Source organism: Antechinus flavipes, chromosome 2 (assembly GCF_016432865.1).
Source record: "Antechinus flavipes isolate AdamAnt ecotype Samford, QLD, Australia chromosome 2, AdamAnt_v2, whole genome shotgun sequence".
In the NCBI taxonomy this organism is placed as follows: Eukaryota; Metazoa; Chordata; class Mammalia; order Dasyuromorphia; family Dasyuridae; genus Antechinus; species Antechinus flavipes.
Genome location: NC_067399.1, coordinates 528,171,770 through 528,192,400, shown reverse-complemented (window position 1 = coordinate 528,192,400; position 20,631 = coordinate 528,171,770). Strand labels below are relative to the sequence as shown.

The 20,631-nt window shown below is 33.3% G+C and overlaps 1 protein-coding gene across 5 annotated transcripts in view; it reads left to right on the top strand.

Moving 5' to 3' along the window:
* NEDD4 (NEDD4 E3 ubiquitin protein ligase) overlaps positions 1-20,631 on the top strand; it is a 113,087-nt gene that overhangs the window by 66,820 nt on the left and 25,636 nt on the right. For all 5 annotated transcript variants that reach the window (XM_051980705.1, XM_051980704.1, XM_051980702.1 and 2 more), the window contains 7 exons: positions 2,832-2,897; positions 4,070-4,189; positions 14,536-14,742; positions 17,612-17,689; positions 17,942-17,996; positions 18,085-18,143; positions 19,138-19,203. In XM_051980705.1, the coding sequence (XP_051836665.1) occupies positions 2,832-2,897; positions 4,070-4,189; positions 14,536-14,742; positions 17,612-17,689; positions 17,942-17,996; positions 18,085-18,143; positions 19,138-19,203 (651 nt within the window). The remainder of the gene's footprint in view (positions 1-2,831; positions 2,898-4,069; positions 4,190-14,535; positions 14,743-17,611; positions 17,690-17,941; positions 17,997-18,084; positions 18,144-19,137; positions 19,204-20,631) is intronic.

Genomic DNA, 20,631 nt, shown 5'->3' with positions numbered 1-20,631 from the left:
ATAAAAATATTGCTTATTATCTTAGCAAATAGCAAATTAACATAATCTATCTTATATGATATTTTTATTTATTTTGTTAAACATTTCCCAATTACATTTTAATTTGGTCCCCATCATACTGGAGAGTTTTATAAAAAAATTTATTAAAGGTCCATTTTTTCCCCTCTCTAGCAAGATACTTAGTTTTGCTGTGTTGTTATTTTCAATTATCAAAGCCTATATCCTTTGAATTCTAGAAGATCATATTCCAAGTTTTTGATTTTTATTTTTTAAGTTATTTATTTTTCAAAATACATACAAAGATAGTTTTCAATATTCATCTTTGCAAAACCTTGTATTTCAGATTTTTCTCCCTCCTTTCCCCATTCCCTCTCCCCTAGACAGCAAGCAATCTGTTATAAGTTAAATCTGTGCAATGCTTCTCAACTTATTTCTATTTTCATCATGCTGCGCAAGAAAAATCAGATCAAAAGGGGAAAAATTAGAAAGAAAAAACAAGTAAGCAAAAAACAAAAAGATGAAAATATTATGTTTTGATTTATATTCAGTCTTTATAGTTTTCTCTCTGCATGCAAATGGCTCTTTCCATCAGAAGTCTATGGAAATTGCCTTGAAATCTCTTCATTGTTGAAAAGAGCCAAGTTCACATAGTTGATTATTACATGATCTTGTTGTTGCTGTGTATAGTGTTCTTTTGGTTCTGTTCACTTAGCATCAGTTCATGTAAGTCTTTCCAAGCTTTTCTGAAATCAGCATGCTTGTCATTTCTTACAGAGCAATAATATTCCATTACATTCGTATACGATAACTTATTCCTTCACCAACAGATGGGCATCCACTCAGTTTTCAGTTTCTTGCCACTACCGAAACGGCTGCTCCCAAACATTTTTGCACATATGGGTTCTTTTCCCTTTTTTATGATCTTTTTGGGATTTAGACCCAAGGGAGACACAAGTTCTTCTTTATAGTAGTGACTACTAAATCATGGAAAATCCTCTCAATGGCTTTTCAGTACTTGAATTATTTCTGACTGCTTTCAAGATTTTTTCTTTAATCCAGAAACTCTTCATTTTAGCTGGGATGTTCCTGGAAATTTTCATTTAGAAGTTTCTATCAAGAGATGACCAAGTGGGCACTTTCTAGGATTTTTTGTCCTCGTATGCAGCTTCTCCCTTGACGTAGTACTTTTTTGCCCTAAACCAGTTCCAATGTCAACAAAACTTCTATCTGCCTTTGTATATTAACCTGAGTCAGACAAAGACTCAGAAGTTTTTTCCCTATCAAAATTTGCTTTGGTGCATTTTCTATATCTATATAAAGGAATTTTATGCATGAGTACTGGGCTACATTGCTTCTTTATAGTCTGCCATCTTTCCTCTGGCCCTTGGAGTCATTTCAAACTACTGTCTTCTAGAGAAATTCAAAGAAGAGACATTGCTTTGAATATACTCCAGACTTAACAGGTTTCTCAAACTGAAATGTTTTTCCCCTTTCCTCAGGACCCTAAGACCTAGTAAAATTCTAGAAATCGGTTCATTTCTTTTAACAGCTAGTTCCAGAATAAGCCAGACTAATTCCCTGACAGAAAATAACACAGAAATCACTCTTGTATAGTCAAGTCCAGAACCCATACAGCAGTTAATGCGGTGGGCTCAGGTCTCCCAGCAACAACAGAAGATGTACTTCCCCTTCCAGATTGCTTGTGCATAAGAAGATAAGAAATCAGCCCATCTGGTCAAATGAACATCTACCCTTCTCCAGGCTGTTGAAAGATCATCAAAAGTCCTAGGAATTGACGATTGATAATGTTGTGAAAAGTCTCATCTCTGGAAATAGTTAACCAGAAGAAAATGAAAGAGCGATTGCTAGCCAAGGTTATAATAAAACAAGAAGACAGTACCTTGGAGGCACAAAACTGACAGTCAAGCTCTAAACCATGAAGAACACTTATAAAAGTTCTGCGCAAAGGCAAGGCCTACAGCAGTACTTACATGTGACCATTGGTTAGATAATGATAATACAGAAAATTTAGAGATTTGTCCAAGTTTTTAGTGGGAGAAAAAGATGCTATCAGTTCATTAAACTCCTGTGGCCACAAAAAATGTTTCCCATTGCATTCTTGACTCACAAATATAGATGCCCACAAGGCATTTGAGAACAATCTCTTTTATCTAGAGAAACCAAGTAAAGTAATAGGGTGCTGTTTAAAAAAGAAAGGAAATCTGGATTTTAATCTCTGTTCTTTCAAACAGAGATAAAGATAGAGAAAAAATAGGAGGAAGGTCTATTCTCTCAGCCTAGAAGATCCTCCAGGTTGGATGGAGGAAGTTCACCAAACCCAAACTTAAGTTCCAATATAGTTGCTGATATCTCATCTACTTGCAATAGGTGAAGAACCTGGCTGTCTGTGTGAATCTGAGTATGCTTGACTTCATTTATACCATCTTTGCTACAATCTACCTCTCAATATACTTCTTTCTGACTGATGCTGTCTCCCTCCAGTCATTCAGGGTACCTTTGGAGTACTCTAACTCTGCTGTTTAAAGCGTGGGATAATCTTGGTGAAGATTTCCCAGAGTGATCAGTTAGTATCAAGATTACTCCCTCTACCCAAACAGCTGTATATTAGGTAAACAGCCAGTTGGGAGAAGGCAACCCTTATGTGGAAGATGATTTAAGAGGGAAGGATCTAAATTAGGAGCTGAGTAAACAGAAACCAGTTTTGTAAGCATTATATTTTAATGATGTAACTATTTTTGGTAACGTACTGATGACAAAGTCAAAGATTTGGCAGAAATCTCAAGTTATTTCGTGTTTATATTTACTTTAAGAACCACTTCAAAAAAAGAGGAAGTTTGCAAGCATATACTTTTGAGGAGCAACCTGCACTTCCTGTGGTGAGTTTCATCTCTTTTCAGCCATTAAAAAAAATAATGTTATTCAAATCACTGGGCCTAAAAGGTTATATTACTACTCTGAACCTGTCATCTAAGTGCATCTAACACTAAGCCAGATGTACTTAACGGCCATGTTGGCTTTAGGATAGCATGAATGAAGAAATGAAAAAAATGAAAGAAAGAATATTTATAAGCCAAGGACAAAGACAGTCCTCAACCTCAGGGAGCTTACTTTCTTATAGGGGTAGTGGTGATCAGGAAGAAGTATTTTAGTTTAGAAATTCCCACTGAATGGAGTCTTAGAGGAAAAAAATGACATACCCTTTCCAGTGATATTGGCAGTATTAATTAGATTATAGTTCCCAAACTGAAAAGCCATGGAAATGAGAAAAAGATGCAAAGAGTAAACAATCAACTAATATCAAGATAGTGAAAAGATGAGGGGGAAATAAAGAGAAATTATTTATTTTAAAAGGAGCACATATTTGTTCCTTTGTAAGTTATCTGTTTATGTTCTTTTACCATCTCTATATGTTGTAGAATAAGTACTGTAGTGCTAGTATCAAACTCATAGAAATAAGAATCTTCTTGCTATGTATAAGGATCTCTTTGGGGCATATATTGACTTAGAATTTTATTTTGTTTTATTTTATTTTTGTTTATTTTGCTGTATATTTCCTAATTACATTTTAACTTATTCAGGTCACACTTGGGAGAATTGTGGGTCACATGTGGCCTTCAGGCTTCATGTTTGATATTTCTAATCTATCTGTTGTACCAGTTCCTGTTTACAGAAACATTGAAAGAACCTGGTTTCCCTGTAACTCTTACTACAGTAGACCTGGATCTTCCCCAGCCTTTAGCAAAAACAGACATCTTTTGTCTAAAGGTGTACTCTATTTATCTACTCTGATCTGTATTATTTCAACCCTATTATCTGCGTGTTGGCTGACCTGTACCTAGATTTTAACTCATAGATTATCTGTATGACTCAATATAATAATACATTAGTGAATTTAATTACTATTTTATTTAGTACACTGCTTTGACCATTTAAAATATTTCTTTGGTATTCCTTTAAAAGAAGATTATCAGAAAAATAAATATTTCTTTAGTTAATTATAGTTTAAAAGTTTTTATTAAATTTTTTTCACTCATTAATGTTTACTTAGTTTTTGCCTACTTCATCTGGATTACCACCAGGCTGGGAAGAAAAACAAGATGGTAAAGGAAGATCCTATTATATAGACCACAATTCCAAAACTACAACATGGATGAAACCTATTATACAGGTATCCTGAAGCACATCTATAAAATTGTTTTCTAATTCAGTTTAATTACCTTTGAAGGAAATACTTTGTATTTGTATTGTATTTGTGTTTCAGTTAATTGATTATTTAATTTTCTAATATGATATTAATTAATTTTTGAGAAAAAATCATATCATATTGATCTTAACTATTCTTTAAATTTTTGTTAGAGAATTCTGCTTTAGATCTTTAACAGTCCCCTTCAGAACATACCATTATTTTTTTTTAGTTTTAACTCCTGCAACCATTTGTTTAATTTTTTATTTTCCCATTTGTTTATCCGTCTGCTAAATTTGTCTAAGTAAGGAACATTAATGTTTCCTGTTGTTATTGTATTACTATCTATGTTTTCTTTCTATTCAGTTGCTTTTTAACTTCATTAATTTAGATGCTGTGCTATTTGAAGCATATACATTTAATATTAATTTTGATTTACTGTCTATGGTTCCTTTCAGAATGAATATAATTTCCTTTTAATCTTAGCTTATAATGTGAATTTTTATTTTTGCTTTCTCTGATAGCATGATTTAAACTCCTGCTTTTTTTGGATTCGCCTATTACATACTAAATTTTGTTCCAACCTCTCATTTTTATTCTGTATATATCTTTGCTTTTAGTGTTTCTTATAAATGAAAGATTGGGTGACTTTGTTTTCAGATCCAATCTATCATACTTTCATTTTATTGAATTGTTTAATCCATTCAAACCAAATAATATTTATTAAACAGGCACAGTGCCTGGAGAACTAGGTAGTACAGTGGATAAAGATCTGGGCTTGGAGTCAGAAAAATCTGAATTCATATCTAGCCTCAGACACTTACTAGCTGGGTGATCCTGGGCAGGTTACTTAACCTTCTTTACTCTAATTTTTTCATCTATAAAATGAGCGGGAGGAGGAAATGGCAAAATATTCTGTTATCTCAGCCAAGAAAATAGCAAGTGAGATCACAAAGAGTTAGACATGACTAAAAAATAAAATTACACAGTGTCTGACACATAGTAGACCTTTTGCAAATGCTTATTCCTTTCCTTTCCCTTCCCCATTCCTTTTAATCTACTTAAATTTATGAAGTTAGGCTTATGTGATCCTCCATGTGTATCTCTAATATTGAATTTTTTTAGATTTAGGAATTTTTTTGTTCTCCTTTTAAGTACTTCTATTAAGTTCTCCCTTTAAATACTTTATCTCTACAAATAGTTTTTTTTTTTTTAATTCACTTTAAGGCAGTCCTGTTCTTAATAGCTTTCTTCCCTTCCCTCTCCTGTCTGTTATCTCTTTCCCTAATTTTGGAGTCTTAGTTTATGTTTTTTCTTCCTAATTATCTTATTCATCACTCTATTATCCCCTTTTTCTTTTCAGTTAAGTAATCAATTCAAAATCCCCATTCCTGTCCTCTCCAATTTATTTATTTATTTATTAGGGGTTTTTTTTTTTTTTTCTTTTCTGCATTTTTTTCTAAAAAGGATTTCTTTGCCTTGCTATTTTTAATTAACTCTTATTCTTTCTTGCCTAGTCTAATCTTCTATTATCTTTTGCATTATAGTGTTCAGCTGTTAGGACTTGTTATGTTCTGGGATGCATCTGATCCTTAAGTTGTCTATATATTTTGTTTTTAGATCAATTATGGGATTCTAATTGTTGCCCTCAGCCCAAACACTACAGAAATCCTTAAACATGGGCCTCACTGGAACAATAAGCAACTCAGCATGCTTTGGGATTACACAATTTGGTTTAAACATACCACAGAAATAAGACAATGGTACCAATAGTACCAAAGCTGAGCAGGATGTTAGATGCCAAACCACAGATGGGACCTTTACCCAACTTGGAGTCTGTGCACTATCCTCCTTTGCCATCCTTTGGGTGAACTTATAAAGAATTTAGACTAATTATAACATTGTTATTTCACATTAATATACCTTCCCCCAGTGGGCTTTTCTTTTTTATGCCTTCTGGGTAACTTCATGCCCAGTTCCAATCAAGGCTTTAGAATCTCCCCATGTTAGCAAACTCCTCCTCTAATCTCAGTCTGGATATCTTGTGATGTAATCAGTATCATTTACTCTATAAAAATCCAATGATTCCTGCGGGTTTTGAAGTTCTGTAAGTCTCATTATCAGCCATGCTCTTTCAGTGACAGATGTTTTTTATCTAGGTCTTCTCCTTTGTTTCAAGGCTTTTTCTCTTTTTCTGTCTCTCTAAGGTGCTCATTGGCAGCCATCTGATTCCTTCTCCATCTGTAGAAATATAAGCAAATCCTTTCTCCCAAGCAGTTAACCTATCTGGTCCTTTCTATTCACCACTTTCTGGGTCTCTCCTCATCACCTGGCGATTACATTGGGGCTGGACTGGATACTGCCCTTCTGTTGGTTTAAAAACCCTGTATTCTCCCCAATCATATTCCCTTTTTTCCATCAGATTGCTTTTTGGCTGCTAGATCATGTCAGGATATTGAGCTTCTAAAGACTCTCTGGGTGTGACCTCGGCTACCATCATGCCCCACCTGTTTTTTGTTTGAGGTCTTAGAGCTGGGCCCAGCCTCTCATTTCCCTGGATCAATGTACATTCTGAGGCCCAGGGGAAACCTCGGTTGCATTTTGGACACGGGGTTTTGGGTCTTGTTCTCTTACGCTGTCTTCTCACTCTATCTCTTTGCCTACACTGGGCTTTCAGATGCCCTACTTTACCACACTGAAAGCATTGACGAGTCTCTCTGAAAGTCTCTTGCCAAGAGGGACCCTGTCTTCCCCTATTTTGCATCATAGCCTGGGTATAAAACGCATTTGTGCCCACTGTGGCCCAACATCTCATCTCCTCTAGAGAAGCATCCTTATGTAGTCCCAGAATAATTCTTCTACAAACCTCATTAGCATTTTCTTTAGCCAGTTGTCTTATCGTAATTTCTTTTGCTGCTTAGTCTCCAGTGGTTCTTGTGACAGCTGTCTGCAGACATCCCACAAAATCAGCAAAGGGTTCATTTGGGCCTTTCTCTATTTCTTGAAGGCTTCCCCTCCATTTTGTTTTCCTGGGAGGGAGCCCCATGCTTTGATTGCAGCAGCAGCAATTTGCTCATGTGCTGTCAAAGGATAATTAATCTGTGCTGAAGCATCTGCATACTGACCTTTACCTGCTAGTTGGTCAAAAGTGATTTGTATATTAACTATAGTTTGCCTATTTCCTTGGTCTTGTATTCTACATAGTTCACCATACTCCGAAAGCCACAACAAGTTTTGTCCAGATTCTAACCATGTCTTTGCTATAGATTTCCAATCACTAGGGGTTAAGATTTCATAAGCCAAATTCTCTAATACCATCTTAACATAAGACGATGTAGCCCCATAAAGAGTACAACCCTTTTTCAAATCCTTGATTTTTTTTTCAGTTCAAAAGGAGTATATCTTCTTCTTTGTTGACTTGAAGAGTCAAACTCTTCATAACAAGGTATGCGTTTATTTTAAAATCAGATATATCTTGTCCTTCATTTTTAGCTTTAACCCGTGCCTTTTGTAATCTTGTCATAGGCTGCTTCCTAGGTGGTGCTGATTGTGTTACTGCCCCTCCCCCTCCTCCTGCTCCTTCCACCCATGAAGGGTTGAGGGGGGAGGGTCATGAGATGGAGAATGCCCTAATGACTCCTATTGTGAAACACCAAACTCCTTAATTTCATCAGAATTGTACTTAACTCCTTCCTTGTCTAATTCTTCATCCTTTTCAACTAGTTTGTCAGCATCCTCCCCTTCCTGCTCTTTTTTATTTTTTCTTATTCTAATACTTATATAATTCCTTAAAGTCAGTTGTTGTATGTATAGAGTGTTTCTTTAGGAATTGAATCAGAACCATTATCATTGTAATATTCATATAGTTGCTCTCCAACTAATTTCCACTTCTCTGGATCTAATACTTTTTCCTTTGAGAACCAAGAAGATGTGTACTGTACTGTTTCTAAAAGTAGAATGATCTGCTCCCAAGTTACAATCAAACCTTGGTTTTTTATCAGTTTAACTAAGCTTGCAACACATTTTTCCTTAAGGTGGAAAAGAAGGCTGTTTTCTAAACATTTGTCCCATTTCAGCTGAAACGATAGTTTAGCCCTTAACAAAGTTTCTTTCTTGTCTATTTTTGTACTTACCCTAATTTCTGGGTTGTAGATGTAAGTCCTTAGCCCCATGCTGGGCACCAAAATGTAATGTTCTGGTTTGGTTTTCTGGAGGTCTCTGGGGCACCGTTCTTTACGGCAGGGTAATCACCATGAGAATAGCCAGGTGTTAAAGTCCAAAGTCCAAATCATTTATTATCTCCTTCCCAGGGATGGGCAGTTTTCTGGAGAGCCTTTCAGACCAGCCTTGGTCCCAGTGGTGGAAGTTCAGGAGGCCAGCCACCATGGTGGTGTGAGAAGAAGATGAATGAATCTGGCTCTGACCCTGGCTGAGTTTGTCTCAGCTTATATGCTCTACACTGAGTATAAACCAATCATTATATTACTAGGAAACCATTATTTGTTGTAAAACTAAATCTACCATACTGAACTTAGAGAACTATTAAGCACCATGCTAAACTAGATAACCATTGTATCATCAATTACACTGACTTAACATCTTGTAAGAATCCTTGTTTAAAGTACAGACTTCTGGCCCATAACAAGGCAGCTAACTCCTTTAAGAATTGTAGCCCATTAAAAGCACAAATCTCATTCATCACCTTTGCTTGATTTAGGAAGTGTATGAATCCTGAATTTTTTCAGATGATATATATATAATCTTTTGTACTTGCCTGTTATGCCAATATTTGGTGGTCCCTATTAAGAAGTTTTCAATTCAGATCTTTTCTAGCCCAAGGCAAGCCTCTCCCCCTCACTTTAGTCTATGTTTCTCAAGCTTCTAGGAAGGCTTGATGGAACTTCTTGGGCCATAATGCTTGTGGGTCTCTGTACCCAGCAGATTCCCTCTGGATGGAGAATGCTCCATTTGGGAACTTTGTATCGAGCCCCTCTTCTTGTTATCTCCATAGGATTCTGCTTGATGAGCTGAATGACTATAGTGAGAATTTTTCAGGTTTATGGAATAATGGGACCATCACCCTCCATCCTGTAGAAATTCCCCTACTTGGTTGTCTCCTGTAAAACTGGAATAAATTTGACTTACAGGACCTTGAAATATTTGAAATGCAATCATGCAGAGAAAAAAAAACTTCAAAAGCTATAGTTAGGAACATGGGAAAGATTTAATAACTTTATTAATTCCTACCTTAGACTTTCTGCTGGAGATTAGATTTTAAGCAAAGAAGAAAAGCATGAAAGACATTTTTTCTGTGGTCCCAACAGTTGGCAATTTGAGGCTATAGAAATAAAGTTAAATAATTAAAGTTGTAGAACCACTAAAGAACATCTTAGCAGATTCTAGAAATTTTGAGATTAGTCATTAAGGAATTTGGCAATTAGTAATTTCAGAATTGCAGGAGAGAACTTTTGAGACTTTGGACTAATTCCAGGAACTCATTCCCTTCTGAAGTATCTAGTAAGTTTTGAAGTACCACTCTATAGAATTTATTTTAAGGAAAAATAAGGATTAAATCTTAATTTCTAAAATTTGTTTAAAGTTTTAAAAGTAATTGAGATTAACACTTTCATTATTCTAGGGCTGTGAAGGAAAGTTAATTGGCAAAAAGTCCAGAATTGAAGAGAGTGGGGGGAAAAAGATTTTTTATATAGAGTGGGGGGAAAAAGATTTTATATATATAATCAACCTCTTCTTAATCCTTCCTTGACTTTCTATATCAACCTCTTCTTAATCCTTCCTTGACTTTCTATTTTGTCCCCAAACCCCTTTCTGCACCATCAAGAAAGGAAAATATGTTCCCCTTCAAATAAAGGCTAGGGTGAATGTTGAAAAGGAAAGGCACTCAAGAAAATATAGAGGGATTTTCTGCACAAAGCCAATCACTTATCCCTTCCCCATGTAGGTCACCAAATGTTGGGATATTAAGCATATTCCACAGTGTCATCTGAAAAAGTTCAGGACTCAGTTCCAAATGAAGTAAAATCATTGAATGAGATTTATGTCCTCAGTGGACTAAATTTCTTGAAGAAGTTAGCTACCTAGGAAAAGCAGGACAGGATTTTTGAGAAAATGATGCTAATTATATCACAAAATAAATAGATTTTGAGATTGGAGGAAAAATTGGTTAACATGAGGGAGTCCTAAAACCTTGATGGTACTGTACATGCAATTATCCAGAATGAATTCAGAAAATTCCACTGTGAGGCAAAGGGGTTGATGATATTAATGTATGCTTTATACTTAGCCTGAATTCATTATAAGTTCACCCAGACCCCAAGTTGGGGAAAGGATGGAGTCCATCATCCTGCTCAGCATCTTGTTGGTAGTACTTTCTTATTGTCTTATTTCTCTAGTACGTTTAAATCAGGTCGTGTGATTACAGAGCATGCTGACCTGCTTATTGTTCTAGTGAGACCTATGATTAAAGACCTCTGTGAGGTTGGGCTGAGGACAATAATTAAAATTTCATTATCAACAAACAAGTTTTGCTTTCTTAGAGATTATTTTCTCTTAATATTGATTTTTTTGCTTATCTTCCACATTTTTTTCAGTTAAACATGTTTGTATTTCCATTCTATTCTTCTCTTTTTTTTTTATTTACCACTATGGATTTAATTTTTTTTTAATTCTGCTAATCATTTCTGTTGTTCAGGCTGTAGATTTTACTTTTTTCCTTCTGCCTTCTCTCAACATTGATATTTCTCTCAAACTAAAAAAAAAAAAATTCTTTCTTTCTTAAACCATGGAGTTGCATACCTTCTCATGAAACCACAGGGCTCTATATTCTATTAAGTATTGATTTAGTTTTTTTTATCTTGAAATATATAAGATATCTTCATATTTCTTTAATCTTCTGATTTTAGCATTTTCTCTGCAAGTTTATCTTCTCCTAGAGGTTTTAAACTAAATTTTTTTTCCTTCTGGGATCTTTGATTGTTTTAGTCTTTTCCCCTTATATTCCACTATTCCTCACTTTCTGCCTTCTTTACTCTACCCCATTTATTGTGGTTTTACTTTCAAAGCTATCTCATGCTCCTTCTATGTTAGGGAATTTTACTTTTCACTGGTCTCCCTGGACACAGTTCTAGGGTGAGAAAGAATTTAGGGTTAGTCACAGACCAGAAAAGTAGTAAACATATCTCTCCCTAGATCATATAGCCTTAGAAGAACTGAAAATTTATATAACCCCAGAATTATCTCTGAAAACAACTTTGTAAAAAAAACCTGAAGTTTGAGAGCCCCCTCTATTCTGGAAGCAGAAACCCACTTTAATAGAGAGTAAACAGTCAAGAAATGGGATGGAAAAAATGAACAAATTAGCAGAAAAAGATCCTGACTATAAAAAGTGAATATGATGACAGGGAAAATCAAAATACAAATTCAGAAGAAGACAAATGTCAAAATTATTACATCTAAAGCCTCAAAGAAAAATATGAATTGGTCTGAGGCCATAGAAGAGGTTGAAAAATCTTTTAAAAATGAATTAGATATATTTAACATCTACTGGTCATCCTGCCATCTAGGGAACGGGGTGGGAAGAAGGAAGGGAAAAATTGGAACAAAAGGTTTGGCAATTGTCAATGCTGTAAAATTACTTATGCATATAACTTGTAAATAAAAAACTCTTTAAAAAATAAGTCAGAGAAGCAAAGGAAAAATTGAGAAGACAAATGAGAGTGGATACAATAAAATCATGAGAAAAGAGTTAGAGAAGAAGGTTCAAAAAATACTGAAGAAAATAACACTTCAGAAAAGAGAATAGACCAAATAGTAAAAGAGGCACAAAAATCTGATGCACAGAAAAATGGCTTGAAAAACAAAATTGGCCAAATGAAAGGTAAACAAAAATTTAATGAAGAAATTCAATTTAAAAAGTTGAATTCACTAAATATAAAAGGCTATACAAAAGAACATAATTTATTAAAAATTTGAATTGGACTAATAGAAACTAATGACTTCATGGGGCATCAAGTAACAAAACAAAATCAAAAGAATGAAAAAAATAGAATAAAATATGAAATATTTCATTGGAAAAGCAACTTTAATCTGGAAAATAGATAAAGGAGAGATAATTTAAGAATTAATAAATCACCCAAAAGCCATGTTCCAAAAAAAAGTATGTGTACATGTACATAAACATAATGCACATGTGTGTATCTGTATTGTACATGTGTATATTTTATGTGTGCATGTGTGTATGTATTTACATATGAATTATGTTTTTATATATGTGACTGTATGGAGAGAGAGAAAGAAGGCAGGCAGGAAGAGAGGGAGGGATGTAATCTTTCAAGAAATTACCAAGGAAAGGTTTCCTGATATCCTATAACCAAAGGGTAAAATAGAAATTAAAGGAATTCATTGCTTACCTCCTGCAAGAAATCCAAAAATGAAAACTACCAGGAATATTATAATTAAATTCCAGATTGCCCAGATCAAGAAGAAAATATTCTAAGCAGTCAAAAAGAAACAGTTCGGTTATCATAGAGCCATAGTCAGGATTACACAAATTTAGTAGCTTCTGCATTAAAGGATTAGAAGTTTTAGAATATGAGTTTAGAATATGGTGAGTAAAAAACTAAAGATTACAATCAGAATCACCCACCCAGCAAAACTTATATTTGGGGATAGGGGATTGAGATTGGATGTTCAGTGAAATAAAGGACTTTCACATCTTCATCCTGGAAAGAGTTGAATAAAGAATTTGACTTTCAAATACAAAACTCAAGAAAAGCATAAAGAGATAAACAGGACAGAGAAATTATAAGGTAATTCAATAAGGTTAAACTTTTTATTTTCTTATGCAGAACTTTAACTCCTAAAAAGTTTATCATTATTAGAGCAGATAGAAGGAACGTGCATAGACAGAGGACACAGGTGAGTTGAAAATGATGGAAAGGTTATCTAAGACAATAAATTTAAGAAATGATAAAGAGATGTATACTGGGAGATGGAAAAGGGAGAAGTCAAAAGGTCTTAGGTAAAATTACCTAAGAGACATTTTAACATTGGAATGGAAGATGAAAGAAATGGAAGAAAGGAAACATATCAACCTTATTTTTTATCAGAACTTTACTCTTATGAGCTGGGGGGAGGGAGAGGATAAAGAGAAAATAGGATGGAGGGAAATACATAGTAATCATAACTGTAATAAAAAATTTATTTCAAGTTTCTTTAATAAAGACTTCTTTTTTCAAATATATAAAAAACTGAGTCAAATTTGTAGAAATGAGCCATTCCTCAATTGATAATTGGTCAAAGAATATGATCAGGCAGTTTTCAGATGAAGCAAACAAAGCTATTTGTAGTCATATGAAAAAAATATTCTAAATTATTATTGATTGGAGAAATGCAAATTAAAACAACTGAGGTACCATCTTTTACCTGTCAGATTGGCTTATAGGACATTAAAAGAAAATGACAAATGTTGGAGATGTGGGAAAATTGAGACAATAATGCACTTTAATAAAGTTGTATACTGATTCAACCATTCTGAAAAGCAATTTGAATTATGCTCAAAAGGCTATAGAACCATACATATCCTTTGACTAGGAAATACTACTGCCTTGTCTGTATCCAAAAGAGATTAAAAAACAAAAAGAAAAAGGATATAGAAATATTGCTTTGAATGATAGGAAAGAATTGGAAATTGAAAGGATGCCCATCAATTGGAGAATGGCTGAACAACTTGTGACATATGAATGTAATGTAATGTTATTATGCCATAAAAAATTATGAGCAGGGGGATTTCAGGAAATCCTAGAAAGACTTACATAAACTTATGCTGAGTGAAGGGAGCAGAACCAGGAGAATAGTATTCACAGGAACAGCAACATTGTACAATTATCAGTGACTTAGTCCTTCTCAGCAATACACTGATTCAAGACAATTCTGCAACCTATGATGAAAACCGCTATCCATCTCCAGTGAAAGGACTAATGGACTCTGAAGAGAGATTAAAGCATGCTTTCTCTTTATTTTTTTCTTGAAGATTTTTGTCTGTTTTCTCTTTCACAACACTACCAACCTGGAAATATCTTTTGCATGACTACACATGTACAATCTATATCAAATTGCTTACCTCCTCAATCAAGGAGGGAGAGAAAAAAGAGGTGGAGAGAATTTGGAACACAAAAAAAATTTTAAGAATGTTAAAAGTGTACATGTAATTGGGAAAAATAAAAATATTGATTTTTTAAAAAAACAAAATAAGAACATCTTTATTTTGCAGCAGTAATCCACAAAATCTTTTTTCCCCTGATTTATTACAGTCAACAGTAGAAAACATTCAGTTACCATCACACCAAAGTCCTTCTACATCTACTCAAAAACCAATAGCTACAATGGATTCATCACTACCCTCCTTGAATCAGCAATCTGAATCTGAGCAGAGAAGTCTTCCTAAAGGTTGGGAAGTCCGACATGCACCAAATGGGAGACCTTTCTTCATTGACCATAATGCCAAAACTACCACCTGGGTAATTTTAATAATTTTTTAATTTAATAAGCCTTTATTAACCAATTACATTCTGTATACTGGATGTTGGAGATGTTTTAAATTAGCAATAATAATACATTTATATATTTAAAGCTGCACATATTTTATTTTTATATTATGATCACTTTAAAGTCATTCAGTCTTTTATATTGTCTTTATGACAATACTGATTATTTAATCATTTGTTCCTTCACATATTAGTTATGCATGGTTAAGAAGATGAAAATGAACCAGTCTTGAAGTCAGGGTTCAAATCTGAGTTCAGATCTGGCCTCAGACATTTAACACTTCCTAGCTGTGTGACTCTGGGGAAGTCACTTAACCCCAATTGCCTCAGCAAAAAAAAAAAAGAAAAGAAAAGAAAAGAAAACAAAGAAAAGAAAAGAAAAGAAAGTGAGTAATTTTAATGGAAATTGCATTCCAAAAGAAAGAAATTGAACATTAGTTTCACAAAATTGAAACCAAAATTATTATGCCTCCCCAAAGCAGGTAAGCAGGTTTTTTGAAAGAAGAAGAATTCACCATTTCCTAATCATGCAATTGAGAAAGTATTATATTTTATTTGAATAATGAGGGGAAAAGGATGTCAATATTTTTTTTCTTCCTTCTGATCAATCTTAATGCATCAAAAACTTAACAGAAATTAAAAGTTTCTAAACATTATTTCAATCTTTTTTCCTATTGTGCAAAAAGGCATTTCTTTTAAATTGGTATTATATAAAATTTAGTTTTCCTTTAATCATCCTTACCCTATATTCCTAGCTTATTATAAACTGTTTCAAGAAAATCCAAAGAAAATTTAACTTTTCATCCTTTCAAAGTTTATGTAATAAATCAATAAACATTTTGTAATTGCCAAACAACAAGCATTATTTAAGTGTAAATTAGGCACTGTGGATAAAAATATAACAGCAAGCTGATTCCTACTCTCAACTTGCCTATTTTCATGGGGAATACAACGTGTTCACAGATGGGTAAATATAGAATATGCCACAAAATGAATATAAACTTATTTCAGGAGTTAGAGACATCCTAACTGTGACTGGAAATCAAGAGAGGACTGTTGAAGCAAATGAAACTTGAAGTTTGAAGGGAAAGCAGCTTCTGCAAAAACAGAGAAGCAGAGAGAGAGCATTAAAAAATTATTAATTCTCCATTGCTTCACCAAGCTGTCCTCTGTTAATGGAAGTCTTCAACAGGATTTATTTTTGGTGCACTATTGCAACGTCATTTCTGGCATATTTGTAGCTTCAGACATGATAATATGCATTAGGAGAGTTAAAATATTACTGGAATACATATAAAATAAATTTATGTACATAAATATTTCAAGTAAAGAGAATAAATTGGTGATTTTTTAAAATGCTTCTAAAGATAAATCTTTTTTTTATAAAGAATACTCCTTTTTAATAATCTTAACAGTGCTGATAAATTGAGAAACCATGACATAGTGGTGGTGGGGGGGGAAGAACTGGATTCTGAATAAGAAGATCTAGGATTGGGTTCTGGCTCCATTATAACCAAGCTATGGGTCACTTACTTTCTCAGAGTCATAATTTCATCATTTTTAAATGGGGATAATAATACATGGTAAATACAGCATCATGCGATGACATAGAGAGCCTTAGGCTTAGAGTCAGGAGGCCCAGATTCAAATCCCAGCTCTCTGAGTGTGGACATGCCATTTGACCTCACTGGACTTCATTTTCTTCATCTGAAAAGTGAGAATTTTAGATGAGATGATTTTTAAATCCTTTTCAAGCCTTAATTATTTGTGGGGATTCAGACAGTGTTCTGTGACATATTGTCATATAAATATCATTATCAATAAGCTAGGATGATACTGTTATTTTAACTTTTTTTCAAAAAGAATTTACACGTTGTGAGAATTCTCCAGAGTGTCATTTTATCTACCCCTTATGAAAATTAATTTTCCTGTGGAAAATTCAGGAAGAAAATCTACTTGGTATGTTTTTATAGAAAGAACCTACTAGGGAAATCAGTTTAAAAGTTGAGACCAATACAAAGGGAATTAAGAGTTCCTTCTTGTGGTGCAGTACTTCACATGTATATGCCTCTCCATTGCTCTCTGAGTGGCATTTGTTTTAGTTCTTTGTAAATTGTACTGTTCCATGACTTACACCATGCAGCAACACTGATAGAATATTGGTATTAAAAACATGGTCCTTTGTTTCAGAGAATAGGACAACCTGTTTTCCTTTTTAATTCTGGGCCTATTTTTTATTTACAGTGTCTATCCAAGGCATATGTGCTGATGAACAAGTTCTATAGGTTGTACAACTGCATTTTATAATGTAATTCATAAACATTCTCCATATAACTTGTTTTTTTGTAATGTAGATGATTGTCCCAGAGACTTATAGTCACATAGATAATGAATGTCATATAGAATTCAGATGATATCAAACTCAGTTTTTTTCTACTACTTAGTCAGATTTTAGAGACTTAGAAATAAATTTCCTTCTTATTCTTAAACTCTCTATACACTAACATGTAGAATAAAATCCTGTGTAACCAAAAAACACCTTGGAAAGTAATAACTAAATCTTCTAGATAATTTCTGTAAAAGATATGACAATTAATGCTGAATACATTCTGGGGTGCGGGGGGAATGTCCTTAGCACTTTTTTTGATGGTGTAGACCCAGCCATAGTGGTAAAGCATACAAAGAGACGTAATCATCCTTAGCTCCCAAATTATGCAAAACTATAATTATTAAGAGACTTTTTATTTAATGGAGGGGATTGGAAATGTCTTTAATATGGTAAAAATAAGGTATTCTCATCATGCTTAAATGTGGTTTTTGTTCTATTGCAATACCAAAAAAGGAAGATCCAAGATTGAAAATTCCAGCTTATCTGAAGAGAAACACATCCCTTGATACTTCTGATCTAGGGCCTTTACCTGTAAGTTTTTTAAATTCTTGTAGATAAAACTTGAATATGTGAAACACTTTTAATTTTGAGGTATGATAATATGTTAAGTTGTGTTTTTTTAAATGTTTTTAAAAATCTATTCCCAAATACTGATTCCTGATTCATATTTCTTGCTTCAAAAAGTGTAATATGCCATATCAGATGAATTGTAGAACCATTAACATTTTCTTATCTAAGCAGCTAAAAATCCCCCAAATAAAATTGAAATCCTATCTATTTTAGCCAGGATGGGAAGAGAGAATTCACACAGATGGAAGAGTCTTCTACATAAATCACAGTATGTACACTGCGATCTTCAATTATTACATTTTTGTTATATTTAATTTTATGCACAAGAAAGGAAAAGAATACATTTTTCCCCACAGATATAAAAAGAACACAATGGGAAGATCCTCGATTACAGAATGTAGCAACAACTAGACCAGTAAGTATCTCTTTATGTAGTTGTACTTTTATAAATACAATCAGCCCTGAGTCATACTCCCATAAACTATCTCCTTACAGTTTAGAAGGCATTGGAAGAGAAAAAAAAAAATTTAAGATTGCTTCTCCTACCTTCAGTCTCAGTTACCAGACAAAACCTTTTAAACCAAAATATTTAATTATTCCCAACCTTCCCTAATAGCCAGGGGAAGGTATGAAGCAAACAGACGCTAAGAAAGAACAGCTAACCTCAGGCTTTGCATTAGTCTGAGTGGAAATACTCCATAACAGGGAGAAGTTCAGCAGAGGCCAAGATGGGGGAGGTAGGCAACTTTCTAATTAATCCTGAGTCATGACTTGATTATTTTGGTTAAAATATTGTGAATTCTTATATTAAGCACACCCATATTGAAATGTAAATACAAAAATGTATGATGATTGTTAGATTGTCCTCTGTTTGATTTTATCAATACCTCTTTTATTCATTGCATAATCAAATTTATTACAAGACACAATTAGTTGTAAATAGTTACTTTTTAATTTTAGTTTCTTTAATTTTAATTGTGCACATTCTATTGAACTTGAAGTTATTACTTTGAAAGTGCTGTTTGATGTTTATTTCTTTCAAATAATGCTTTAAAAAGTTCTTTCAGCTGAGAAAAATAACATTTTTAAATGTTTTTCTGTTACTAGAAAATAGTTTTGAAAGTTTGTTTGAAAATGGAACTTTTCTTTTCTAAGACTTCTGTCCATGGAAGAAAGTCTTGAAAGCTAACAATCTAAGAAGGTTACATGATTAAATTTATAATCTAATAAGAATTAATGTAAGCAATCGTATCTTAAGCAGAGAAGTATTAATTTTCTTAAAGTTTAATTTCTACATGTAATGCATAGAATTTATATACAGAAAATATAGAATGAAAATAAAATTATAAGTTATTTTAAAAGGGAACATTATAAAACTTATTTTAATTTTCTAAATTTTTCAACTAAAGGCTGTACCCTATTCCAGAGATTACAAACGAAAGTATGAATTCTTCAGAAAGAAGATGAAGAAGCAGGTAACATATATAATAAATACTTGTATTTGTTAGAATGATCATTAGAGGAACTACTAGCAATTCATAAGAAAAAAAATAAAAATTTAGTTGTTACATTTTAAAGAACTTTTTTAAGGAAACAAGAGAAAAGTGTTACAGGAAGGATAGTTTTATTTCTTTGAATTTTCCTATTTGTTAATTAACTTAAACTTTGAGTATTTTTTCTTCCTGAATTACCAGTGTTAATGATTTCTTAGGAAGAACTTGGTAATCCAGAAAAATCAAGGATTTAGGATTTGGCTGCCATGCTTTCTCATTTTTCCAGCCCAGGGAGATTACATAAAGTTATCCTGACCCATGAAGTCAGCAAATAATTATTAAATGCTTGCTGCGTGCAAGTCACATTCCAAAAGTGTAAAAAAGTTTTTCTATTAATTTCTATTAATTCTATTCAATTCTATTAATAAAAATAGTTTTGAATAAAGCCATATATATCATTGACATTTCCATTACCAACAAAGCCCAACAACGAGATTAAAAAGAGAAATTCCATTTAAAACAACTGTAGACAATAAAAATATGTGGGAGTCTACCTACCAAGACAAAGAACTATTATGAACACAATTACAAAACAATTTTCTCATAAATAAAGTCAGATCTAAACAACTGGAAAAAATGTCAATTGCTTCTGGGTAGGCTGAGGGCTAATATAATAAAAATTACAATTCTACCTAAATTAGTCTGCTTATTCAATGTCATATCAATCAAACTGCCAAAAAATACTTTATAGAGCTAGAAAAAAATGACAGGAAAAATAAAAGGTCAAGAATATCAAGGGAATTAGTGGGGGGAAAAATCCAAAGGATGGCATCTTAGCAGTAACTAGACCTAAAACTGTATTATAAAGCAGAAGCACTTTTCCAAAAGGGCTCTCCTAATTTGCTTATGGTATCACCCTTTAGGTCTAAATCATGTACCCATTTTGACTTTATCTTGATATAGAAGAGTAAGGAATAGTTTACTTATTAGATTTTTGGAGAAGGGAAGAACATACAATAAGAAATAGAAAACATTATGAAATAAAAATGGATAATTTTGATTACACTAAATTAAAAAGGTTTTGCAATAAAACCAAAGCAACCAAGATTAAAAGGGAAGCAGAAAACTTGGGAAAATGTTTCTATGGTCATTTAGTCATATGAAAAAATACTCTAAATCTATTGATTAGAGAAATGCAAATTAAAACAACTCTGAGGAACCACCTCACATTTATCAGATTGGCTATATAACAGGAAAAGATAATGATAAATGTTGGAGGGGATGTGGGAAAACTGGGACACTAATGCATTGTTGGTGGAGTTGTGAACTCATCCAACTGTTCTGGAGAACAAATAGAAACTATGTCCAAAGGACTATAAAAGTGTGTAGTGGCTCTACCAGGTCTATATC